Below are 27,221 nucleotides of genomic sequence, written 5' to 3' on the forward strand. Positions count from 1 at the left end.
TCCAAAACTTTGTAAATGAGATCTTTCGGGACTTGCTCTACTCCTCAGTAGTCGTATACCTAGAGGACATTTTAATCTTCTCCCGTGATTTGGATACCCATCGAGATCAGGTCAGAGAGGTCTTACGACGCCTTCGAGTAAACAACTTGTATTGTAAACTAGAGAAATGCCTCTTTGAGAGGGAGACTGTTCCTTTCTTAGGTTACATAGTCTCAGGACGGGGTCTACGAATGGATCCGGAAAAAGTATCTGCTATCCTCGATTGGACCCAACCATCTACCCTTCGAGCCATCCAACGTTTCCTAGGGTTCGCGAATTATTATCGCAAATTTATCCTAGGGTTCTCTTCTATCGTGGCCCCTATCACCGCACTCACTAAAAAGGGAGCTAACCCCTCTCAGTGGCCGCAAGAGGCCATCGAAGCCTTCCATAAACTAAAACAGGCCTTCATCACGGCTCCTGTACTCCACCAACCTGATGTTAAACGTCCATTTGTCCTAGAAGTCGACGCCTCCTCTGAGGCCGTAGGGGCAATTCTCTCCCAGCATGGGGAGGATGGAAAACTGCATCCGTGTAGCTTTTTCTCCAAGAAATTTGCTCCCGCCGAGCGGAATTATGCCATAGGGGAACAAGAACTCCTAGCCATAAAACTCGCCCTAGAGGAGTGGCGGTACCTCCTAGAAGGGGCTCAACACCCCTTTACTGTGTTCACAGATCACAAAAATTTACTTTACCTGCACACGGCCCAATGTCTCAATCCCCGCTTGGCACGTTGGGCTCTCTTCTTCACACGCTTTGAGTTTAAGCTTTCCTTCCGCCCGGGTTCTCGGAACACCAAGGCCGATGCCCTCTCTAGGTCCTTAGGTTCCCTCGAAGAAGAAGTACCTCCTCAACCCGTCCTTGATCCCCTGGTCTTTGCTGCTACCCAGCTCCGCACACCACCGGTAGGCAAAACCTTCGTACCTTCCGCATTACGACCAAAGCTGCTCCGCTGGGCTCATCAGTCCAAATTCGCTGGCCATTTGGGTTCCCAGAGAACTCTGGAATTCATTCGACGATCCTATTGGTGGCCCTCTTTACCAAAGGATGTGCAGTCCTTCGTTGCATCATGCCCCGTTTGTGCACAGCATAAGTCCCCTCGACAGGCACCCGCAGGGAAACTCCGGCCCTTACCTATACCAACGCGCCCCTGGTCCCATCTGGCTATGGACTTCGTTACTGACCTCCCAAACTCCAACGGATATACCACTATTTGGGTCATAATTGACCGATTCTCGAAGATGGCCCACTTCGTGCCCCTAAAAGGATTACCCAGTGCCCCTACCCTGGCCCAACTATTCCTCACGCACGTGTTCCGTCTGCACGGGCTCCCAGAGGAGATCATCTCCGATCGAGGGGTACAATTTGTAGCCAGGTTTTGGAGGGCTTTGTGTTCAGTTCTTCGTATACAGCTCAAGTTTTCAACTGCCTACCACCCGCAAACGAATGGGCAAACGGAGAGGGTAAATCAAGACCTCGAGACATTTCTCCGACTTTACCTGTCCTCATCCCAGGACAACTGGGCGGAATTACTTCCCTGGGCGGAGTTCTCCCATAATAACGCTTACCATAGCTCCAGTCAAACCACCCCGTTCCTTGTAGTTTACGGTAGGCACCCCAAAGTACCCGAGTTTTCTCAGCTCCCGGTTAGTGACGTCCCAGCAGTCAACACCTCGGTTCGTTTCTTTGCCAACATTTGGAGGAATGTCCACTCGGCTCTCCGTCAAGCATCCACCAGATATAAAAAGTTTGCAGATCAGCACCGTTCAGCCGCCCCAGTCTATCGTGTAGGCGATCGAGTCTGGCTCTCCACAAGAAACCTCAGACTTAAAGTCCCGACCATGAAAATGGCTCCTAGGTACATAGGCCCCTATGCCATCACCAGAGTGATCAACCCTGTAGCAGTCCGTCTAAAACTCCCCTCTTCATTTAAAGTTTCCGATACCTTTCATGTGTCCCTGCTCAAACCTTTAATTTTGGATCGGTTCCGCAAGATCTCTCCCAGGTTAATCTCGCCCAAGGTAGAGAGGAGAGTAGAGTTTGAAATTAAAAGAATCGTTGATGCCCGTCGGGTTCGGGGCAAACTTCAGTTTTTGGTGGACTGGAAGGGATACGGACCAGAGGAGAGATCATGGGTACCGGCAGTAGATGTCCATGCACCGACCCTGGTGAAGAGTTTTTATCTCAGGAATCCGGCTAAGTGTCCTGTGGCCACTCCTAAAAGGGGGGGTACTGTCACACGCCGCTGCGGCGCCAGGTCCGGCACTGCCTACTCACCCCATCGGGTCCTCCGGTCCTGGCGCCGCGATGGTGCAGGTCTGGGTGGCTCTGGGGTGCGGGCTGGCACAAGGGCTCCCCAAGTCCTGGCGGGTCCGGGCGCAGCGCAAACGCCGGCTCCCGGGACTGGGCGCCGCCATCTTAGCCGGGTCACGTGACCGCAGCGCTGAGGGTGATTTATCCCTTCCCTGATTATGGAGGCTGGCCTAACTTGCTGGACTGGGTATAAATCCCAGCAGCCCTAGTACCTCAGTGCTGGTACAACTCTGAAGCAGCAGCATAGCTCTGCAGCAGCCTCCAGTGTTTCTAGTGTGGTACTGCGCTCCCAGTCTCTCCCTGTGTTCCTGTGTCTCCCATCCCAGATTCTGCAGTCCTGCCGTGACCCTGTGTATCCGGTTCCCAACCCGAGTTATTCCTTCCCTGGACCCTCCAAGCCAAGTCGGCCATTTCAGTTATATTTATTCCTTCCCTGGACCCTCCAAGCCAAGTCGGCCATTTCAGTTATATTCATTCCTTCCCTGGACCCTCCAAGCCAAGTCGGCCATTTCAGTTATATTTATTCCGTCCCCGGACCCTCCAAGCCAAGTCGGCCATTTCAGTTATATTTATTCCGTCCCCGGACCCTCCAAGCCAAGTCGGCCATTTTCAGTTTATTAACCCTTCCCAGAACCCTCCGAGCCAAGGCGGCTACCTCAGTTATCGTTACCCTCTACTGGACTTCCACTAGCAACCCGTGGTCTCCTCAGACCACCCCCAGTCCCGGCTATAGGGTTCTCCGAGTGAGGGGCCGCGACCTGCTGTCCAGACGCAGCAAAACCCAAACTTCCTTGCGGGGGTCCCTGGAGAAGACCGCTGGGCAGTTAGACTCCGCGCCTTCACTTCGGAGCTCCCGTCTAACCCTTAGCCAGGTATTTATGCAGAGGTCCTACATCCACCCTGCCAAGTTCCAAGGGCCTCCAGTACAGTCCTCCTTGGACCTAACGCCTGAGGTGGGTCCTCAACCTCCGTCGGCCGTGACACGGGGTCCCTGGGGAGCCAAACACTGTCACCTCATGTTTGTTGATTCGTCTTCTCTGTTTTATATCTCAGGCTGGGTTAAAATCCAGGTGGTATAGTTCCCCGATCCTTTTAGCCACTACCCCCTCGCTTCCTATTAGTGTCGCCATGGCTTGGTGCCCAACCTTACCCCCAGTGGGGGGTCCTTTTTGTTTTCTCTCCCTTCTCACCCCTTTCCTTTCCCCCTCAGTTTGCTCTTGTGTTATTCCCTCAACGCTACAGAATAGCCTCTGTGACATGATCTTTGTAACTACCCATCTGTCTCCACTACATCAAGCTGCCCATTTAATACTGGATAATGGTTAATATTATCTCCATCAATGCCAATGGTCTTAACTCCCCTAAAAAACGGAGGCTAGCTCTTAACTATTTTCATAAACATAAGGTCCAAATAGCAGCTGTACAGGAAACCCATTTCATGGCATCCGCTCCCCCATTATTTTATGATAGACAATACCCGCATTGTTTCACAGCTAACGGTCCGGCAAAGAGAGCTGGGGTTGTTATCCTAATTTCCCAACATTGCTCGTTTTCCCTTTCGTCCCAATACTCTGACCCTGAAGGAAGATTTCTAATTTTGACCGGTTCCCTAGAAAACAGGGATGTAACTATTGTTTCCTGTTATGCCCCTAATACCAAACAACTAGCTTTTTGCAAAAAATCCAGCAGATTTCCAAAGGGGCCTTACTCATTCGAGGAGACTTTAATTTAATCCCAGATCCCAATACTGACAGTACGTGGGCCTGACCCAGGTCCTCGGGTGGGCCTTGTGATGGCTCTAAGAGCTTCCGCCAAATATTAGCAGAATATGATCTCTATGACATCTGGCGTGTCAAAAATCCAACAGTAAGAGATTACACATTCTTTTCCCATGTCCATGGTACATACTCAAGAATTGACCTTGCTCTTTCGGACAAATGGTCCCTTGCATCCTTCCAGAGGGTTAAAATCCTCCCCCGGTCGTGGTCTGACCACTCCCCAGTTTATATTAAGTGGGAAATAGATAATAGGAGGTCAGCCCCTGGCCCGTGGCGTCTGGGTAGCCAGAGTCTAACTCAGCCGGAGACCCGGATGGCGATCCAAGCATCGTTAGAACATTATATACAAGAGAATCCCCCTGAAGTCTGTATTCAATAACTGGTGCGCCCTTAAGGCAGTCACTCGAGGTTCAGCGATCCAAATTGCCGCCAAACTCAAAAAAGATCGTAGGAAAACCCTAGAGCAAGCGGAACTAGATCTGGCCGCGTTAGAAGATGCACATAAGGTCAACCCATCTGACAAATCCCTTTTTAAGCGACTAAATGAGGCAAGAGATAAGGTTAACAGTCACTACTTATCCGTTGTCCAACAGAATGTAGCTAAGTTGAACCAAAAATTCTACCAGCTGGGTAATCGCGCAGGCAGATTACTGGCTAGGAAGCTGAGGGACAAGAGAGCCATGCAAAAAATCCATATGATTTACTCTGCTCATGGGCTAAAAATTTACGACCCGAATGGGATATCCAATGCCTTCTCGGAGTATTACTCTAAACTTTATAATCTAAAAGAGGATCCTTCCACTCCCCAACCTTCCCTTGAAAAGATAAAGAGTTTTTTAGATAAAATTAACCTCCCGGCTCTGTCAACAGAGACCTGCCTGTCCCTAAGCGCCCCGTGGTCACCGGAGGAAGTGCAAAGTGGTATAGATTCCTTACCTAAGGACAAGGCCCCAGGGCCAGATGGCTTCCCATCCAACTTCTATAAGATTTTTAAATCCCAATTATCACCAGTGCTTCTTAAGGTCTTTAATGAGGCCTCTGAGTCCAAACTTTTCCCCTCAGAAATGCTGGAATCCCGTATCATCACAATACCTAAACCAGGAAAACCCCAAACATGTGTTCAAAACTACAGACCCATTTTGCTACTCAACTCAGATTTAAAACTCTATGCTAAATTAGTTGCTAATCGTATAAACCCACTACTCCCCACCCTTATTAAACACAACCATGTTGGTTTTGTTCTAAACAGGCAGGCCCCAGACAATACACGCAGGGTAATAGACGATATAGAATTTTGCTCAATAAGAAAAGATCCTCTGTTGGTCTTACCATTGGATGCCGAGAAGGCGTTTGGTAGACTTCACTGGGGGTTTATGCAATTGGCCCTACAAAAATTTGGCTTCAACGGGCGGATATTGGATTCCATATTGGCCCTCTATTCCTGCCCATCTGCTAAAGTCTTCGATAATGGGTGTACCTCGTCAGGCTTTCAAATAACTAATTGCACCCGTCAGGGGTGTCCGCTCTCCCCTTTAATCTTCGCACTAGCGGTTGAGCCTCTGGCTGAATATATTAGATGTAATAACGCTATTAAGGACCCGGTCATTGGCAACTCACCCCACAAAATCAGCCTTTTTGCCGATGATGTTTTACTTTGTATTCTAGATCCTGTAAACTCTCTACCTGCCCTTCACAGGGTCCTGCAGGAATACTCAGAGGTCTCCTATTATAAATTAAACACCAGTAAAACCGAGGCCCTCCCCCTAGGTTTTCTACCTGAAATAGCCACTAAATTAAAAGAACTGTATAATTATTCATGGCAGTCCCGGTCCCTGAAATACTTAGGAATTAATCTGGCACCAGATAATCACATAATTGAATGTAATTATAACCCCCTGTTGAGAGCCTTCGCAGAGCTGACTGGAGGCTGGATGTTGCATGACGTCTCTTGGCTTGGAAGAGTCGCAGCGGCAAAAATGGTCCTCTTGCCCAAATTAATGTACTTATTTAGATCCATCCCGAGACCCCCCCCCCCCAGATCGCTATTCAACAAATTTAATCAACTCTTAGCTAAGTACATATGGAAGGGAGCCAAACCTAAAATAGCGAAGAAAAATTTGCTTAGATCTAAAGTAGAGGGAGGTGTGGCATACCCTGATATTGAAACTTACTTCGCTTCCTGTGTATTGAACCAAACAAGAGATTGGTTCTCTCCTAAAGACCCAAAACCGTGGGTAGTTCTGGAAAGCTCTTACTCCCAAGGTATGCATATCTCAGACCTATTATGGCTCCCCCCCTCAGAATCACGGAAATATTCAGCACTTTGCAAGTCTATTAAACTAACCTTAGACATCTGGCATAAAATGACAGCCTCTGTCGAGGGTGCAACCCTCCCAGCGCCCTATTTATCTCTAAAGGCCCTGAAGTCCTTAATTCCAAATTTACCAGTAGATAGATTGATTGCACAAGGAATATTGACAGTGGGAGATCTATATGATGGGGATACCTTGTCGTCCTTCAAACTTATCCAAACCAATCACAATATCCCAAGGCGGGACTTCTATATATATTTACAGATAAGGAGCTGGATTCAAACACATCTCCCTGTGTCAACTAAAAAAACGCCCTTCCCTGCATTTCTTAAATCCAAAGCGAGTGCCCCCTCTCATAAATGGGGCATATCATGGTGGTACGCTCATCTACTTTTATCCAAAAACAGTTCTAAACTGAACTCCCAAATGTTATGGGAAAGAGACCTAAATAAAACCTTTGATGTGATAGATTGGGACAAGGTATTTAAGTCAATGCTTCAGGATCTCTCGCTGCATAAACCACTCAGAGATGTTTCTTAAGATCATCCATAGAGCCTACTTCACCCCGGACAGGTTGCATAAGATATGGCCGGCAACGTCCAATTTACGCTGGAGAAATTGTGGTCTAATCGGAGATATTTTTCATGTCTTCTGGGCGTGTCCACTCTTGCGGTCTCTCTGGGGAGAGGTATTCCAAATGCTGAGCTCAATTTTAAATCATCCCATCCTATATTGTAGCACTGGAACAGAAGCTGAAGCTGCCAGACAGGATTCTGTAACTGAGTGAAAGCAGGCTGGAGCTGCCAAAGGACAGGTAGGCTGCACTGGGAAAAGTGCACTGAGAAATGGACAATTGCCAGCAAACGGCTGGTGAACTCCAACAGAAAAGTACCCAGACAGGTGGCCAGCTGTGGATCGGGAATAGCAGCTACTTGCACAGGAAACTGGAAGCTATCACTGGCAGAGTATTGCAGGAGAGCCTGCCCTATGAAGGGCTCAAGTGATTAATTACACCTGGTAGAGATCTAGGCAGCTCCCAAGCTGTACTTAACGAGCTCATAACCTTGCAGACTTGTGAATGAATTAAGCTCACAGAATATTGAGCTGATATGGCACAGACGTACCACTGGAGGCCACCAGTGAGTCAAATGCCAAACACAAACGGAACAGAACACAAAACTGAACTGATCCATAATCCTGGTTCCTAACAATTGTGAGGTGTTCAGAATAGACTGGAAATGAATGTTATTGAGGTTCATAATAGCGTAGGAGCAAAAAACCACCCAAATTATGCGATTTTAGCAGTTTTTATGCTTTAAAAAAAAAAATCAGAACACAAAACCCAAAACGTTTAGGGGGTGTTTTGGCAAAACCCATTAGAACCCAAAACCTGAAAGTAATCAGAACCCAAAACGCGAAAAGTGGCCGGTGCACATCAATATTTACAACAAGGGATAACTATTATAAACATAGGTTGAACTAGATGGACGCAAGTCTTTATTCAGCCTCGCCTACTATGCAACTATGTAACTATGAATGGTGCTTTTCAATAATTGTATTGTTTATACTCTGGAATGTTTTTTTTTCTGTTAATCTTTATAATATATATGTCTAGTGACCTTGAAACACTGCCATCTGTTGACAGCAAGTGAAACTACATCTACTACCTTTGTAAGCATTTGCTTTGGGTGGCTTATACTGCCATCTGTTGGCAGCAAGTGAAAGTGAAACTACATCTACTAAGCTTTTGAGGCTTACTAGTTTTATTATATGTAAATATGTATATTAAAATGTGTTAAACTTAATAGCTGTATGCTGTCTCTTTAAAAAGAAAATACATTTAAAAAACATAACTAAGGATAAAGTTTAATAAACAGGCAACTGCTTCATAGAGAAAAATGGATTTTTGTAAGAAATTACCATTCAAATCCCTTTCTCTGAGTCCATCCTGGTGACACAGCTCAACCATGGGATGTAGTGGGTCCGGAGGAGCCAAGGCACCTATGCTATGACTGTAAGAGGCCCTGCTGCATCCCAGAAAGCTACAGTACAACTTCAAGAGCCTACTAGGATATATTACTCAGTACAATGCCTGAACACATTAATACAGTATGCACAATCAGAAAAACCCATATAACATGAAAGATTAACATAAAACGGTATAACCACTTACTGAGCGTACAGGGAGGGATCGCTGTGTCACCAGGATGGACTCAAAGAAAGGGTTCGAATGAGAAGTTCTTACAAAAATACTCTTTTCTCTAGCATCCATCCTGGTGACACAGACCAAACATGGGACGTTCAAGAGCCAGTCTTTTGGGAGGGTACGCTCAGGTCCGCAGTCTGTAGCACTGCTCGCCCAAATGAAGCGTCCTTTGAAGCAAACTCAAGAAACCAGTAGAATTTGGTTAAAGTGAGAACAGAGGACCAGGTGGCAGCCCTGCATAACTGCTCCACTGAAACCCTGTGATGCACAGCCCATGAAGAAGCAACTGACCTTGTGGTATGGGCATTTACCCAAGGTGTAACAGGCCTGCCAACTTTGGTGTAAGCAAAGACAATTACCGACCTCAGCCATCTAGCAATAGTCTGCTTAGAAGCCGGCCACCCTCTTATGTACATTGCACAATACCAGTAACGAATCAGTCTTGAGAAACGTCTTAACTCTATCCAAAAAAGTTGCACAACGTGCAAACCACATCCAACCTTGACAATTTGTCCCTATTTCTTGCCTCCTCAGGAGGACAAATCACCAGGAGCACAATCTCCTGGTTCAAATGGAAGTCTGAAACGACCTTTGGCAAATACTTAGGAACCGTACGAAGGAACGGCCCTATCCACATGAAACACCAGAAAAGGTGGTTTACAAGAAAGCCCCTAATTCTGAAACTCTTCTGGCCGAAGCAGTTGCCAGAAGAAAAATGAGTTTCCACGACAGAAACTAAAATTCAGCTGACCTTGAAGGTTCGAAAGGTGGCTTCTGTAACACACCCAGCACCAGGGATAAGTCCCATGGTGCCACCGGCTGTCGATAAGGAGGTTTAATACGTATCACCCCCTGAAGGAAAGTCTGATCCTCCAGCAAGAAAGTCACCCTCTTTTGAAAGAATATGGATTGCGCTGGGAGTTGCACTTTCAAAGATTGCAGACTCAACCCTAGCCAAATTAAACCTAGGAGGTGTGCACCTTCTGCTTCTCACACCACAATTTTCCAGACCCTATGGTAATTAGCTGCAGACACTGGTTTCCAAGCCTTCAACATTGTCTGAATAACTGCCTCAGAGAAACCTTTTTTCTTCAACAACGAGGTTTCAAAAACCAGGCCATAAAATTAAGCCAAGCTAGGTCCTGATGAAAGAATGGACCTTGACTGAGCAGGTCTGGATGAAGAGGAAGACGCCAAGGTGACATCACTGACAATCTCAGTATGTCAGAATACCAGGACCTTCTTGGTCAATCCAGCGCCACCAAAATTATCCGTGACTTCTGTACTCAAATTCTCTTGAGGATCTGAGCAATCAAGGAAAAGGGAGGAAAAACATATGCCAGCTCGAAATTCCAAGGCTCGTCATGGCATCCACAGCCAACGCCGCTGGATCCCTGGCCCGTGAACAGAACTAGGGCATCTGACAATTATGTCATGATGCCATCAAATCCACCTCTGGGAGCCCCCATCGAATCGAAATTTCCTGAAACACCTCCGGGTTCAAGGCCCATTCCGCTTCCAGCAACTCCGTTCTGCTGAGGAAATCTGCCTCTATATTCCGGACTCCCAGAATGAAAAATGCCAACAGGGCCGGAAATTGTAACTCCACCCATTGAAAAATCTGGAAGATTCAGTCTAGACAGCCTTGTCCGACTTAATCTTCACTGGTAATCCAGCCAAGAACTCCTCCCCCTGTTGAAGAGCTCTCAGCACTGCTCTGAACTCCAAGATGTTTATAGGAAGAGTTGACTCTGTGCATAAACACAATCCCTGAAGCCTGAGATGTAGAGCAACTGCTCCCCATCCTCTGAGGCTTGCATCGGTCGTGACAACAAATGACTCCCAGGTCTGCAGAGAGCGACCTACTGTAACTGGAGGGATTCCAAATCTGTCCACCAGTTTAAGGATTCCCTTGTCTCCTGGTTCAGGACCATGGCCTTCTGATTCCCGACCAACTGCTGAGAATGTTCCATTGAAATGTCCTCTAATGGAACCTCGCATATTGCAATGTCTCCAACGTGGCCACCATTTTGCCTAGCAGTTTTAGACACATCCAGACTGATGGATTGGAAGATCGGAGGAGCAACAGGACCAAGAGATGTATGTCCCTGGCCTCTGGTAAAAACAGACAATGTAAATGAGTGTCCACCCCAAAAAATTGCAATCTTTGGGTGGGTACCAAATGAGACTTTTTGAAGTTCAGTATCCACCCGTGATCCTGGAGAAACTGCGTTGCCAACCCTAGGTGTTCCTGCAACGCCTTCTTCGACTCTGCCTTGAAAAGCAGTACTTTCAGAATCTCAGGGCAGTTGCCAGACCAACGGAAGGGCCTGGAACTGCAGATGCTGAGAGCCCACCACAAAACAAAGCAGAGATTGATGTTCTCTCCAAATAGGCACATGTAGATATGCATCCTGAATATCTATGGATGTCAAAAATTACCCTGGCTCCATGCTCAGTAACACTGACCTTAGAGACTCCATCCTGAAATGATCTACCCACAGATATTTGTTCGGAATAGATCTGAAGGACCAGTCTGGTCTAAGGACCAGGAACAGAATGGAATAAAACCCCATTCCTGTTCCCCTACGGTATTACTACACCGTTTTGAATGAGAGATGCCACTGGTCCTAAAAGTCTCATGCAGGCTTATCGTGGCAAGGGTGTTGGGATAAAATGACTTGGAGGGTCCTCCAGGATAACTGTAACCCTGTGAGATCACAGTCCGTACCCAAGGATCCTGAGTGGACCAGGAGTCCCGAAACTGCAGGATTCAACCATTTTAAGATAAAAATACACTTCATGCTTATAAATAGCATTTCCATCAACTTTGTGAACCCCCCCCCCCCCCCCCCCAAAAAAAAAAAAAAAATCTGATAAGGTCAGATCCTTAATATTAACATTTTTTATCTTTAGCGAAAATGATTGAGACAACAGATTCTCCTCTCAATCAAAAGGAGATACGTGGTAATTGATTTTACAAACATGTAAATCAGTTATAATTGTGGCCATTTTGTAGCCTGTGTTGGAGGAGATATCAGATTGTACAACACATGACACATCCCCTTTAAAACACCATGTATAATTGGTAATAACAGGTTACAGAGATGTCTTGACATAAATTTAGAGTTGGTAGTGTAAGACAGTGGCAGGGAAAGTCATAGACGGCAGGTACCTTTCCCCTAGAATCCTTTCTTATGGCATATAGACTGCAGGCTGTTTCAATCTGTGTGGTAAGCTCCGGCTTACAAAGGGTGTTCTGTCCTGGGCTGGTAATCAGGAGAGCACCTGATTCTTTAAAAAGGAGCCAGCCCTCTCCATATGTGTCTCTCTCCCTGGGTGTTGGAGGCAGTAAGCTGCTGCTAGAGAGAGACAAGGCTGCAAGTACTGCGTTACTTGATCTATATCTGCTGTGTGTGTCCAGTGTCACATAGTGTGGCCCTGGTATAGAGAGGGACGTTTATTCTGTTTAGTTAAAGCTCAGACGAGCAGGTTTTATTTTTCTGTTTTGCCTGAAGTGTAAAGGCTGTTTTTTTTAGTTTCTTGCTCTGAGTGCTGCAATAAACTCAGGCAAGCCCTGTTTTGGACCCAAGCCGTGATGTCACTGTCTAAGTCTGTGCCAAAACCTCACCTGTGCCTACCCCGTTGACGCTAAAACCCCACATATGGTGGAGAATGCGAGCAAGCATCTCTCTACCTCTCGCAGACTTAAAGAGACATACACCGAACTATAGGACTTTTACTACAGCAAGCTGGAAGTTGTTGCTAAAGGCAACCAGCCACAAGTGAGTGTCTGGAGTGCGCTGATACTTGTATGTCCTGGGTAAAGGCTGCTGTAACACTGCAACAGGTAAGGACCTTTTAAAACACTTGGTGCAGGCAAATGAGCTGCAGCGGCAGGCCAACGCACATCAGCAAAAGGTGCATGAGGAGGCCATGCGTGTCCAGGCTGAAACCAATGTTTTGCTGCTTGAATCCAACAGACAAGCCGTGTAGCAGAGCATGAACAGTTACCCGTGGATCAATGGGCAGGTGTGTTAGTGCCTTTTCTAACTGGAGAACCACAAAAGGCGTATTGTGATCTGAGTGAGCAGGATGCTATGGTCTACGCGAAACTCAAGGGAGAGACCCTTGCTCGCTTAGGCGTAAACATGTGTGCGTGCCCGGAAGGTGCATAACTGGACTATTTCTGAACAGTTACCTGCGCGGTCCCAAATGTATGACCTGGTCCGCCTGGTAAGGAAGTGGCTACAGCCAGAGGAGTCTACACCAGCGCAGATCGTGGAGAGAGTCGTGCTGGACAAGTATCTTTGTTCCTTACCTCCAAAGGTTCAGCGCTGGGTAGGTCAGGGCAACCCTAATGATGCCGAGGGGCTTGTCAACCTGGTTGAGAGGTACAGAGCTACTGAAAATCTAATCCAAGAAGTGCCTCCTGGACGTTCCACCCTCAAGAACAGCAAATCGGCCAGATCATCTGGTAAGACTGTTCCGTTTACTAGAGGGGTGAATAATGTTGTAAAGGGAGGTGGCCTAGATGGGAAACAAACAGTGGAGAGGCGTTCCCAAGGGACAGTAGGGTCCAAACCTGGGTCGCAAAAAGACTGGGGCCGCATACAGTGTTGGCGTTGTCATGGACTTGGGCATATTGCTGCCAATTGCCCCCTTACTTCTGAGCCAATGGAGTGTGATACAGCCAGGCGAAGCTCTTTATATGCACGTTCTGTTTTCTCTGCTGAGACTGTGTCAGAAACTGGAGAGCAAATATGTCATGTAAAGGTGGATGGTTATCCTGGGAGTGCTCTACTGGACTCTGGGAGTTTAGTTACTCTCATCCATGCCAGCTTGGTAGACCCTGGGACACTCACGGGACGTTACATAGGGGTCTTGTGCACACATGGGGACACCAAGGAGTATCCCACAGCTTTAGTCCAGCTAAAGAGTACTTGTGGTACTGTCTCCCATGAAGTGGGCGTGGTAGAGACCCTGATGCATAGTGTGATCCTGGGAAGAGACTTCCCATTGTTCTGGGACTTGTGGAAACAGAATGTACACTGCACTAGAAATGCTGTTAATAATGAGAATGTGTGCCCTGTGATTAGCCCTGAGCCTTTTGATCAGGATACTGAGGTTCAAACGGTAGGGGTGACCACTATTGAATCTGACAGTTTTCCCGTAGCTGTTCTTGCAGGTGAAGCTGAGGAGCAGGAAGAAGCGTGTGACATGCCTGAGCTAGAGATGTCACGTGATAATTTTGGGACTGCTCAACTTAGAGATCCCACCTTATTAAGAGCTAGGGAAACCCTAAAGTCATAAATGGTGAGCCCCAATACCCCAATGCTGACAAAGAGTTCCCATATATGGCCATTAACCAGGATCTACTGTATCGGGTAGATAAAATCCGTGGGGAGATAGTTGAGCAGCTGGTGGTGCCCCGGCCATACCGTAGAATGGTCTTAGACCTTGCTCACAAACACGCGATGGGAGGACACTTAGGTACTGAAAAGACCACACAACGCGTGTTGCAACGGTTTTACTGGCCCGGGGTTCACCGCGCAGTAGAAGACTACTGCAAGTCCTGCCCTGACTGTCAGCTGACGGCTCCCATGACACATTTTAGAAGTCCCCTGGTTCCGTTACCTATTATTGAGGTGCCCTTTGACAGGATTGCAATGGACCTGGTCGGCCCTTTGGTAAAATCCTCAAGGGGATTTCAGTATATTCTCGTGGTGTTGGATTACGCCACTCGTTACCCTGAGGCTATTCCTTTGCGGAATACCTCTTCAAAGTCCATAGCAAAAGAGCTCTTCAACATGTTTACCCGTACCGGCATACCCAAAGAGATCCTTACCGATCAAGGAACCCCCTTCATGTCTAAAGTCACGAAAGAGCTGTTTAAACTATTGAAAATTAAGCATCTACGTACATCGGTGTATCACCCACAAACTGACGGTCTTGTTGAAAGGTTTAATAAAACATTAAAGGGGATGTTGAAGAGGGTAGTGAGCAAAGATGGGAAGGACTGGGACTGTCTTCTGCCTTATTTGATGTTTGCGGTTCGTGAGGTGCCCCAGTCATCCACAGGTTTTTCCCCTTTTGAGCTAGTGTATGGCAGACATCCTCGTGGACTGCATGATATAGCAGAGGAAACTTGGGAACAGGAGACTACATCCTACAAGAGTGTCATTGAGCATATTTCTCTTATGCAAGACAGAATTGCTGCGGTCATGCCTATAGTCAGGGAACACTTAGAGCAGTCCCAAGAAGCACAACATCGAGTGTATAACAGGTCAGCCAGGGTAAGAAGCTTTAACCCAGGTGACCGCGTGTTGGTATTAGTACCCACCGTAGAAAGCAAATTTCTTGCTAAGTGGCAAGGGCCTTCATCGAAAAAGTGGGAAGTGTAAATTATAAAGTGTATCAACCAGATAAACGGAAGCCAGAACAGTTGTACCATGTGAACTTAATTAATCCCTGGAAAGACAGAGAGACTCTGACAGCTGTAAGCTAGTGATAGCCCAGAGGTGCGGGTGTCAGAGACCCTGTCCAAATCCCAGAAGCAGGAAACTAAAGAGTTAGTACAAAGGAATTATGTGTTCTCAGAACTTCCAGGGCACACCACAGCCATAAAACATGACATTGTCACCGAACCTGGAGTTCGGGTACACTAAAAACCCTATAGAGTACCAGAAGCGCATAGACAGGCCATATCTGAGGAGGTCAAGAAAATGTTAGACCTCTGGGTTATCGAGGAGTCTAAAAGTGAGTGGTCAAGCCCCATTGTGTTAATTCCAAAATCAGATGGCTCATTGCGCTTCTGTAATGACTTCCGGAAGCTGAACGAGGTATCAAAATTTGATGCCTACCCAATGCCAAGAGTTGACGAGTTAATTGAAAGACTTGGTCATGCTAGGTATTTCTTTACCCTCGACTTAACTAAAGGTTACTGGCAAGTACCTCTTACCGATAGTGCCAAAGAGAAAACAGCGTTTGTCACCCCCGATGGTCTGTTTCAATATCTCTGTTTGCCTTTTGGGTTGCATGGGGCTCCAGCAACTTTTCAAAGGTTGATGGACATTGTTCTTAAACCCCATCGTCAGTATGCCTCGGCATATCTAGACGACATCATCATTTTTAGTGATGACTGGAAGAGTAATTTACCCAAAGTCCAGGCGGTGTTGAATTCCCTCAGAGTGGCTGGGTTGACAGGGAACCCAAAAAAGTGTACTTTAGGGCTCGAGGAGGCACGTTACCTGGGGTATGTTATCGGGAGAGGTATAATAAAGCCGCAAATAAATTAAGTGGAGGCTATCCAAGACTGGCCTCGTCCTTCGACAAAAAAAACAAGTCAGGGCTTTTTTGGGAATTCTGGGGTATTACCGTAGGTTCATTCCCCAGTTTGCAACCATGGCAGCGCCCCTAACCGATCTTACCAAAGGAGGTAAGGCAGTTATGGTCAGCTGGAACCCAGAGGCTGAAAGGGCATTCCAAGAATTAAAAGTGGCCCTTTGTAATCAACCAGTCCTGATCACTCCGGATTTTAAAAAAGAGTTTGTCGTACAGACTGATGCTTCTGATGTGGGACTAGGTGCTGTCCTCTCCCAAGAAGTTGGTGGAGAGGAACACCCGGTAACATATTTGAGCAGGAAGCTCACACCTGCGGAGAGAAACTACAGTATAGTCGAGCGGGAGTGCTTAGCAATCAAGTGGGCCCTTGAATCCCTAAAGTACTATCTCTTAGGACGCTCCTTTAGATTAATCACGGACCACTCCGCACTTACATGGATGTACCAAGCCAAAGAGAGAAACGCAAGGGTCAAGAGATGGTTTCTCAATTTGCAAAATTTCAAATTTACAGTGGAACACAGAGCAGGAAGGCTTCAGGGTAATGCCGATGCCCTATCCCGAACATACTGCCAGTTGGCAGACAGTGTCCGACCCCACAGCTTCGAACAGAGGGGGAGGGTATGTAAGACAGTGGCAGGGAAAGTCATAGACGGCAGGTACCTTTCCCCTAGAATCCTGTCTTATGGCATATAGACTGCAGGCTGTTTCAATCTGTGTGGTAAGCTCCGGCTTACAAAGGGTGTTCTGTCCTGGGCTGGTAATCAGGAGAGCACCTGATTCAATAAAAAGGAGCCAGCCCTCTCCATAGGTGTCTCTCTCTCCCTGGGTGTTGGAGGCAGTAAGCTGCTGCTAGAGAGAGACAAGGCTGTAAGTACTGCGTTACTTGATCTATATCTGCTGTGTGTGTCCAGTGTCACATAGTGTGGCCCTGGTATAGAGAGGGACGTTTATTCTGTTTAGTTAGAGCTCAGACGAGCAGGTTTTATTTTTCTGTTTTGCCTGAAATGTAAAGGCTGTTTTTTTTAGTTTCTTGCTCTGAGTGCTGCAATAAACTCAGGCAAGCCCTGTTTTGGACCCAAGCCGTCACTGTCTAAGTCTGTGCCAAAACCTCACCTGTGCCTACCCGTTTGACGCTAAAACCCCACAGTAGGTACTGTAAGTATAATCAGGGCCAGATTACCAATGGGCCTGATGGAGCTACAGCTCCAGGCCCACTCTCCAAATAGGCCTATTTTGTAGCTGTGGGCCAGGGCTTTCCAACGAGCCCAGCCCCGCGTTGCTAGTCCCCTGGGAACCGGAGATACCGCCAGGCAAACCTGGAAAGTTTCCCCATAGGATAACATGGGACCCGCAAATTCTGATTCCCGCTAATTGAGGTTGATCTCAGTCGAACCCAAATCGCTGGGCCTTCAATCTGATACCTGGTCCATATGGGTTCATTGGTTCTAGAGATATTGCAGGTAAACCAATTTTTTTTTTTCATTTCTGAAATGTAATTTCATGGCTGTTCATGTTGTTTCACGGGACCAAAATCATTCGAAGCCTATGGATTTCTATACCAGGTTGAACTAGATGGACGCAAGTCTTTTTTCAGCCTTACCTACTATGTAACTATGTAACTATGTACATGTAAATGGGTCAGTTGGTTCCAAAGATATAACTGGTTGTTTAAAGGGGGCGGGGGTGGTTTTCTCTCCCCCTCACACCAGAAAATGCAGGGACTAGGCTGGTGTAAAAGGGGCCAGTCCGGGAATGTCCCTGCATGATCCTGGGACCATATTCCCGGGTAAATACCTGCATTTTCTGGTGTGAAAGGGGTATTATTTTAAATAGCCATGTCATGCAGTGCACTGAATACAGCCGGGCAGCCCCCTGCTCTCTGCCCGGCTGTCATTTCTGTCCGGCAGCAGCTGTCCCCCAGTTACCGCGAGCATGTATTCCCCCTTGGCAATGAGCATGTAATCCCACATGGCAACGAGCATGGAACTCCTGGCAATGTACATGTAGGTAAGCAACACTTATGTAGCATAATTTTTAATAGGCATTATGGTGTTTGGCATAATATGTAATGGAGATTATGGTGTGAGGCTTAACATGTAATGGGCATTATGGTGTAAATTTTTAATGCGCGCGCAATGCCCCTATTTGTGAAGCGTATTGTGCATTATTGCTCAATCTGTTTGGTATAGTGCAGGCATGTCCAAACTATGGCCCTTCAGCTGTTGTAAAACTACAAGTCTCATCATTGCCACAGTTTTGCTATTAGGGAATGCTAAAACTATGTCAAGGCATGCTGGGACGTGTAGTTTCACAACAGCTGGAGGGCCACTGTTTGGACATGCCTGGTATAGTGTGTATTTTGGCTCAATCCATGTGGCAAAATGTGAATTTTTTCCTTAATCGGTGGGGCATAGTGTGAATTTTGGCTCAATCGGTGTGAATTTTGGCTCATTCCATGTGGTATAATGTGTAAGAGGCAAGTACAGTATAAGGGGGTTACTATTGTGTTGCATGATTTGTATAAGGGGTATATGGTGTGGTAAACTTAGGTAACCACATAAAAGGTGCTGAAATGTTGTCTACCAAGTTTCGGCTTTCAGTATTTTTTTTATGACTGGAGTGCCACCTCACCCCGCAAGTATCTTAGGACATCGGCATCATGCGGGTGCACCTTTGGAGTGCACCCGGCAATATATATCCCTGCATTTTTCCTATGCCAGCCCCCTGCTTTTTCCAGGCATATATAATTAGTTGAAAGTATTTACAACTGGTCACGCCTCCCACATTATTAGGTGCTGGCCACAACTCCTATTATTACGCATTTAGGCCTTAATCTGGCTCTGAGTATAATACAGTGAGGATCAGAGAGGAAAAGTGCATCACCCACTGAGCAGCAGTGTTTTTGCTTTCCTGGTTGACAATCAGCACTGAAAATTCCCTATTGGTCTCCCAAAGAGGTACTAATTTGGCCCGTCACTGATTAGCTTCTAAGTTCTGATGGTTTTAGGCAATCCAGTGAAGTATGGCTGTAAAATCCTAAATGATGAGAGGGCACCATGTTAGAAAGGTGAGTGTAGGCGTGCTTCTGCTGTTTACCTGGCCAATGTAGGTTGTCCCTGTTGCCTTTGTGGTGTTATAGGGGTTTTGTAAATGAGAGAGACGCGAGACAGCAGATAATGCAGTAATAGAGATGGGGGATTAGCATACAGTGACCCCAATTCTACTGTCCACCATCATACCGGGTATAGGATGGTGGATGAGAGTGAGGGGACACTGTGATACTCCTCTGGAATTGAGGAATGGGGGAGATGGAAGGAGGTATGGCGGGATGGAAATAAAACTTTATACAAGAATGACAGTAGCTACTGGCGCTCACAAAAGAGGTTGCTGCTGGGAGTAACCACAAAGAATTGGGATACCAAACCCAAAAAGTTACACCAAAAAGACACCAAGATATGGAACTCCTCAGCGCTACTTCCGGAAATTTTCGCGATCCCCTTTACTGTAAGTGGGGGGAGAAAGGTATTCTCCAAACGTGTAGGAAAAAGAAAAGACAACACGATTCTTTCATTACTATAGGTCTGTGTCTAGCATTTCATGGGTACTGGATCCCAGACAGACTCACCTAGTCAAGCTAGGAGAAGTTCCTGTAACAGTTTATTTTCAAGCTGTCAGCACATATAACAGAGATAATAAAACTCACCAGGGGGCAGTGCCCTATTTTCATCCAAAGGTTTCTTTTATTGTGTCATCCAACAAGTCAGGAACATATGGATCATCCAGAAAAACATTTATTCCATTAAAAGCAGGACATCCACCCTCCCACTGTACCGGACTTTCCTTTCCCACCCGGAATGAGAAAGTTAGGGTCCAGGTTAAGCGTAGATGATAACAAGCAAGTGGATAGGGGTTCAGTCCAAGGTAAAAAACGTCCTTAAACACCAACGCGTTTCGAACTGTTAAAATTTCTTCCTCAGGGTGTGAAGTATAAAATCTAAGTGCACTCGATGGGGTATTTATCCCTGACAACTCCCGGGAGTTATCTAAAACCCGGCATCTAACCTAAAAGAATCCTACTTTACATCCTATACAATCCGTGTTAAATTGCATTATAAAAATCACATGTAATTACACAGTGCAAAAGGTTTATATACATATACATTGTGTCAAAAAACGAATCTTTAAAAACATCATAAAAGTATCATTTACTAGCCGAGATGTGTTCAATCTCATATATTTGGTAATTACCCCCGCCAAACGCTGCGTCCGGAAAGCTTGTGTTTACTTCCGGCTGCGGCTTCCTGTACATTGGAACGCATCTTGCGTTCCACTCGCGTCATAGCTGGTTCATCATACATTACCTCCGCTGAGCGCCGTGTCAGGGAGGGCTTGAATTCACTTCCGGCTCCGGCTTCCTGTAACTTGGAACGCATCTCGCGTTCCATATGCGTGATGGCCATTTCCGGTTAGACGTACTTCCGGGCTGTGAACCGCAAGCCGGCTGTCATGTTCAGGTTTATTTGACCCGCACGGAGAGTCTTTTATGACGTGAGGGTAATCCATAAACTTAGTGTTTTGTTGCTTTATATTTCCACTGAATGGTCTCATAGTAGTCCCAGCATACAACATACAGACATAAATGAAAAAGAATATGTTAGAAATTTCATTTATCACACAAATTATCAATTTCACAATTTGGGCTTATACAAGCAGATAGTGACATCTAGTGAGGACATTTAAGAAAAGCAGGAATAGATCACCATTACTACAGAAAAAAAAATATAATAGTAGTTTTTTTTTTTTATAGGAAGCATTTAAGCTCAAAATCTACATTTAAGCCCCTAGGAGATAACGTTTTTAGTTCATAGATCAGCTTCATCTCTATTTGGGATAATCTGAGATCCCTAGAATTTCTTCTCCAATTTGGATGGACCACTCTGATGCCGCAAAAGGATGTTATGTGGCTCGGGTCACTCCCATGTACATTTTTGAAATGGAGCGACACATTATGGGTCTCTACTCCTTTCCTAATGTTTCTAACATGCTCCGCTAAGCGGATTTTTAGGGCTCGGGTAGTTTTGCCCACGTACTGTTTCTTACAGGAACAGGTCAAAAGATATATGCAATATTTTGTGTCGCATGTAATAAAATCCCTTACATCGAAGACTTTGTCTGTTTGATTCGATTTGTATGTAGTCAATTTCGTATCTTTGGATTTGCAGATCCTACATATACTACAATTCCCACACCTGTGGAAGCCTTTGGTTTTTATGAGGTTTCCATTTTTGGGGGTGTTGATCGCACTCCTCACTACCATGTTTTTGATGTTGTCAGCTTTCTTGTAGATAAATTTGGGAGTGGGCCCTATGTGTTTTTTCAGGAGTGGGTCACTATTAAGAATCTTCCAGTACTTGCCCAGAATTCTTTCAATTTGTTTGTACTGGGAATTATATTTAGTTATAAAGGGGACTCCTCTGTATTCCTCTTTTTTCTTTGGCCTGTCCTTCTTTATAGCCTCAATCCTATCGAGATTTTCTCCCTCTTCTGCAGCCCTCTCCACCGTGGCATCATATCCTTTTGATATGAATTGTACTTTCATGGTGTCTGCTTGTTTCTTGTAAATATCCATATCCGTACAATTCCTCCGTATCCTAAGAAATTGGCTCTTAAGAACCCCTTGCTTCCAGTTGGTATGATGATTACTGCTGAATGGAATGTAGGAGTTGCAGTCCGTACTTTTAGTGTAACTCTTAGTTTTTACGGCCCCATCTTCAACATATATGCTGAGGTCCAAAAAATGTACCTCCTCCACGCTGCTTTCAAATGTTAATTTGATGGAGATGGAGTTATCATTTAGATGTTCACAAAAAAGGTCCCTCGTTGTCTCATCACTCCTCCAGATGAAGAGGACATCATCGATATACCTCGACCAGGACAACAGGCTGGCACCGTACGGGTGGCCACTCCAAACTGAAGTGGCCTCCCACCACGCCATAAACAAATTGGCATAGCTAGGTGACAGCCTGGTGCCCATGGCCGTGCCAGTGAGTTTCAGATAGTATGAGCCTTCATACCAGAAGTAGTTGTTCATTAAAATAAGGGCTATGCCCTCTAAAATGAATCTCTTCTGGTCGGTAGGAGTACCCTCTAAGTCTAAAAAGTATTCCACTGCCGTTAAACCAGATTCATGCTTTATGATGGTGTATAAAGAGGTGACGTCGGCCGTTACCAAAACGTCTCCCTCTTCCCAAGTGTGGTCTTGTATCTTTTGTAAAACAGAAATTGTGTCCTTCAGATATGATGGAGCCTTTATCACCATCGGTTGTAGTAGAGAATCTAGGTAGTGAGATAAATTTGATAGTACCGACCCTGTTCCTGCCACGATCGGGCGGCCTGGTGGTTTGTCCTTATTTTTGTGTATTTTTGGCAATACATATATATAAGGGGCGGGTATATAGATATACTCTTTGACTTCTTGTGTAATGACTCCCTTATTCTTGTATGTCTCTAGAAATGTTTCCAACTTGATCTTAATTTTATCTGTTGGATTCCCCCTCATCTTCTTGTATGTCTGAGTGTCAGACAACTGCCGCATTATCTCTTCCTGGTAAGCAGAGGTATCCAAGATCACTATGCTGCCCCCTTTGTCGGCGGGCTTTATGGTAATCAGTTTTTTCTCCTGTAGACTCTTTATGGCCTCCCTCTATCTTTTGGAGATGTTGGGATTCCTGACTGGCTTCAGGGTCAATTTCTCTAAATCTTCTTTTACTAAACGCTCGAATGTCTCCACGAAGCACCCCTTCTTGTGAGCAGGGTAGAAGGTGGATTTCTTTTTGAACACTGGCAACTGGGGGTTCTCGTCCACAGGGTCAGTGTCTTCTGAGCGCTCCTCAAAGAATCTTTTCAGAGTTAGTTTTCTTATTAGTTTTTGTAAATCTATGAAAACTTCGAATTCGTCAGGTTGGTTTGAAGGGGCAAATTTGAGTCCCTTTTCAAGGACATTTAATTCATCTGAGTTTAGGGTATATGCGCTTAGATTAAAAACAACTGTTTTCTGTGTGGAGTTTATATCTCCAGTCGTTGGATTATCAATCTGTGCCCCTACTTTTTTTCTGCTTTTACTTTTTCTATTTCTTTGGGGATTTTTTCCTCTGTATTTTTTCTTCTTTTTCTTTTTTAGGGGCGATATCACATCGTGGGTTAATTCCTCATTCTGTGATTCTCTCCTCTGCCTAACAAATACTTATATTCTTCCCTCTGTTCTCTTCGGGGTGTGGCCCTATTCCTTTCGCGTCTTCTCCATGAATCCTGGTCGTCCTCTCTATGGTTATAATATCTTTCTCTTGATGGTGATCTTCTCCATCTAGTATTAACCTGTGTCCTTTGATGGAGTCTTTTGGGGATCCTTCTCCAGTTTGATTACTCCCTTCTTTCCTCCCCATGGGGGCCTCTATTCTCCCAGTCCCTAGTTCTAAACTTTTTTTTTGGGGGTCCCCTATATCTCTTATATGGGGTATTATTGGGCCTCTCATCCTGGTTTCCATTTTTTAGATAATTCCTTTCTTTCCTAGTTATGTTATGCTGTATAGCCTCTCTATAATCATCTTTGTCTCTTAGATATTTCTTTCTTTTTTTCATCATGAGGTCTGTTTCGACCCTTTTTACTTTCCTCGTGATGTCCTCCTCTGCCTCCTCATACTCCTTTGTTGTAGAGAAAGGTTCTGCCATATTTTTCAAAGAGGTTATCTCTTCACCTAGAGATTTGAGATCACTTGTTCTTTGTTTAATAATCAAGTTTATTAAAGCAAAGGAGCAAGTGTCCAAAATTTTGATCCAATCCCTCTTGAACTCTTTGGACTCTGACTGGAAGGATGGCATTTTATCCATCCGTAAGCCTCTGGGTATAATTTTTTCTAGGAGATATTTTTCTAAGCTTACCATCTCCCACCAGAGTTTCCCTTCTTTTATCAAAGCCTTTTCTAATTTGGACATAATTTGGACATAATGTTATCTAAGTTTGCATCCTCTAGGTAGGGTTCATCCTCAATGTCACAAATTTCCTGATCAAAAACGTCATGCATTTGATTTTTTCTCTGCTCTCTATGAGAAAACATATTTACAATCCTGTGTGCAGCAAGTTACTAAAGTCTGGTATGGAGAAACACAACTTTATACAAGAATGACAGTAGATACTTGCGCTCACAAAAGAGCTGATCTATGAACTAAAAACGTTATCTCCTAGGGGCTTAAATGTAGATTTTCAGCTTAAATGCTTCCTATAAAAAAATAAAAAATACTATTATTATATTTTTTTTTCTGTAGTAATGGTGATCTATTCCTGCTTTTCTTGAAAGACCCCACTAGATGTCACTATCTGCTTGTATAAGCCCAAATTGTGAAATTGATAATTTGTGTGATAGAAGAAATTTCGGTACTTATGTATTATCTGGGCTCCCATGTTAAATGCACCCCATTTTTTCATACCCCTACTATCCAACTACGCATGGAGTTGATTTTATATAGTGTGGCGAGCGCAGCGAGCCACCGTGCCCGAAGCGTGGCGAGCGCAGCGAGCCCCGCAAGGGGACGCGGTCTCATAAGTAAAACGGGAGCCCAGATATTACATAAGTACCGAAATTTCTAACATATTCTTTTTCATTTATGTCCGTATGTTGTATGCTGGGACTACTATGAGACCATTCAGTGGAAAAATAAAGCAACAAAACACTAAGTTTATGGATTACCCCCACGTCATAAAAGACTCTCTGTTCGGGTCAAATAAACCTGAACATGACAGCCGGCTTGCGGCTCACAGCCCGGAAGTACGTCTAACCGTAAATGGCCATGACGCATATGGAACGCGAGATGCGTTCCAAGTTACAGGAAGCCAGAGCCGGAAGTGAATTCAAGCCCTCCCTGACACGGCGCTCAGCGGAGGTAATGTATGATGAACCAGCTATGACGTGACTGGAACGCAAGATGCGTTCCAATGTACAGGAAGCCGCAGCCGGAAGTAAACACAAGCTTTCCGGACACAGCGTTTGGCGGGGGTAATTACCAAATATATGAGATGGAACACATCTCGGCTAGTAAATGATACTTTTATGATGTTTTTAAAGATTCGTTTTTTGACACAATGTATATGTATATAAACCTTATGCACTGTGTAATTACATGTGATTTTTAGAATGCAATTTAACACGGATTGTATAGGATGTATAGTAGGATTCTTTTAGGTTAGATGCCGGGTTTTAGATAACTCCCGGGAGTTGTCAGGGATAAATACCCCATCGAATGCACTTAGATTTTATACTTCACACCCTGAGGAAGAACTTTTAACAGTTCGAAACGCGTTGGTGTTTAAGGACGTTTTTTACCTTGGACTGAACCCCTATCCACTTGCTTGTTATAATCTATGCTTAACCTGGACCCTAACTTTCTCATTCCGGGTGGGAAAGGAAAGTCCGGTACAGTGGGAGGGTGGATGTCCTGCTTTTAATGGAATAAAAGTTTTTCTGGATGATCCATATGTTCCTGACTTGTTGGATGACACAATAAAAGAAACCTTTGGATGAAAATAGGGCACTGCCCCCTGGTGAGTTTTATTATCTCTGTTATATGTGCTGACAGCTTGAAAATAAACTGTTACGGGAACTTCTCCTAGCTTGACTAGGTGAGTCTGTCTGGGATCCAGTACCCGTGAAATGCTAGACACAGACCTATATTAATGAAAGAATCGTGTTGTCTTTTCTTTTTCCTACACGTTTGGAGAATACCTTTCTCCCCCCACTTACAGTAAAGGGGATCACGAAAATTTCCGGAGGTATCACTGAGGAGTTCCATATCTTGGTGTCTTTTCGGGATGGAAATAAGATTATATCACAGTGTAAACAAATGCAGGTATAAAAAATATATATGTACCCACGGCCCAGAAATTGGGATAATGTCCTTGGTGTCAGTATTGGAATAGACTGATCACCTGGCACACACCGGTGAGGCAGGTGTTACTTGTGTAGAGATAATTAGATTTGGGTGGGGTTTTACACCTGCCTCACCTGCAGTGCACATGGTTTTGTCCATCTAAGAAATATTTTGTCAGAAAGAGTGAACTAGTATAAGGGCCTCAGTTCCTGCTGGAGCCTGCTGAAAAATAGCCTTGCCTATACACTGGCACAGTTTGCAGATTGGGGGAAAGAACCCAAGTGTTCACAGCACCCTGGGCTGGTCCCGCCTGTTAACACCAGAAGATCAGCATTCCTGGGTCTCGGCAATGTGGCGGAGAGAGGTTGGACGCAAATGGTGAGCGGATGGAGCCACTGGATGAAGCAGGCTGGTGAGGGCTAAAGCCCACCAGGAGATCAGCGTCCCTGGGTCCCGGCGATGTGACGGGTAGAGGGGAAGCAAAGGGTGAGTGGACAGAGCCGTTGGATGAAGCAGACTGGTGCGGGCTAAGCCCGTTACCTTTCACCTCCGATGTTGGATTCCCACTTGCTGTCTTATAGCGGTTCCAGCTGATGTGGCTCCATGCGTGTTCGACTGTGAGGGGGGGGGGAGGTGTGTCCTGTGCGTCACAAGGACACGTGTTTCGCAAGAAGCTTGTTCACTGAAGCGTATGTCAAATTATAAGGGTATGTAAAAAACTTATGAGCACAATCGGATACACACACAGACATATATACACACATATAAAATAAAATGCACCATTGAAGAAATAATGCTCATATACTGTAAGTATAAAACAATCTACAATTAAATTGTTTTTTTTTTCCTCAAAAGTAAAATTTTTTACTGACCTTTTCATTCCTCTTCGGAGCTCGAAAAGTTTCTGTCCTTCTGGAATGGAAAAAACACGTATCACTGTACCCTAAGAAGCAAAAACAAACACTTAGTACACCATAGCACAAGCACACATTAGAATTTAATACAATGTTTTCAATAAAAATGTTAAAGCAGCAGAAAATGTGTGGCAACTTATTTGATATGATTTGCATATAGCCCAATGATTAATGCAGCTGTACACACATATATTCTTCAAAAACATGATGAAAAAACCTACTGCAGCGGTGGCCAAACTTGTCCTCAAGATCTACCAACAGTTCATGTTTTTCAGGCAACCTGTTGTCATCAGCTATTTTGGCCTCCAATATCACATTAATGAAAGGCAAATATATTGCTCCCTCCCTTGACCTCTCTCCCTCCTCTGTAGTTTTTCCAGATGTCTTTTGACAT

The 27,221-nt window shown here is 45.2% G+C and overlaps 1 protein-coding gene across 7 annotated transcripts in view; it reads right to left on the reverse strand.

Moving 5' to 3' along the window:
* WIPI2 (WD repeat domain, phosphoinositide interacting 2) overlaps positions 1–27,221 on the reverse strand; it is a 474,144-nt gene that overhangs the window by 193,751 nt on the left and 253,172 nt on the right. For all 7 annotated transcript variants that reach the window (XM_083153525.1, XM_083153522.1, XM_083153524.1 and 4 more), the window contains exon 7: positions 26,786–26,856. In XM_083153525.1, coding sequence (XP_083009651.1) covers positions 26,786–26,856 — 71 coding nt within the window. The remainder of the gene's footprint in view (positions 1–26,785; positions 26,857–27,221) is intronic.

Source organism: Crinia signifera, chromosome 7 (assembly GCF_055691185.1).
Source record: "Crinia signifera chromosome 7, ASM5569118v1, whole genome shotgun sequence".
Taxonomy (NCBI): domain Eukaryota; kingdom Metazoa; phylum Chordata; class Amphibia; order Anura; family Myobatrachidae; genus Crinia; species Crinia signifera.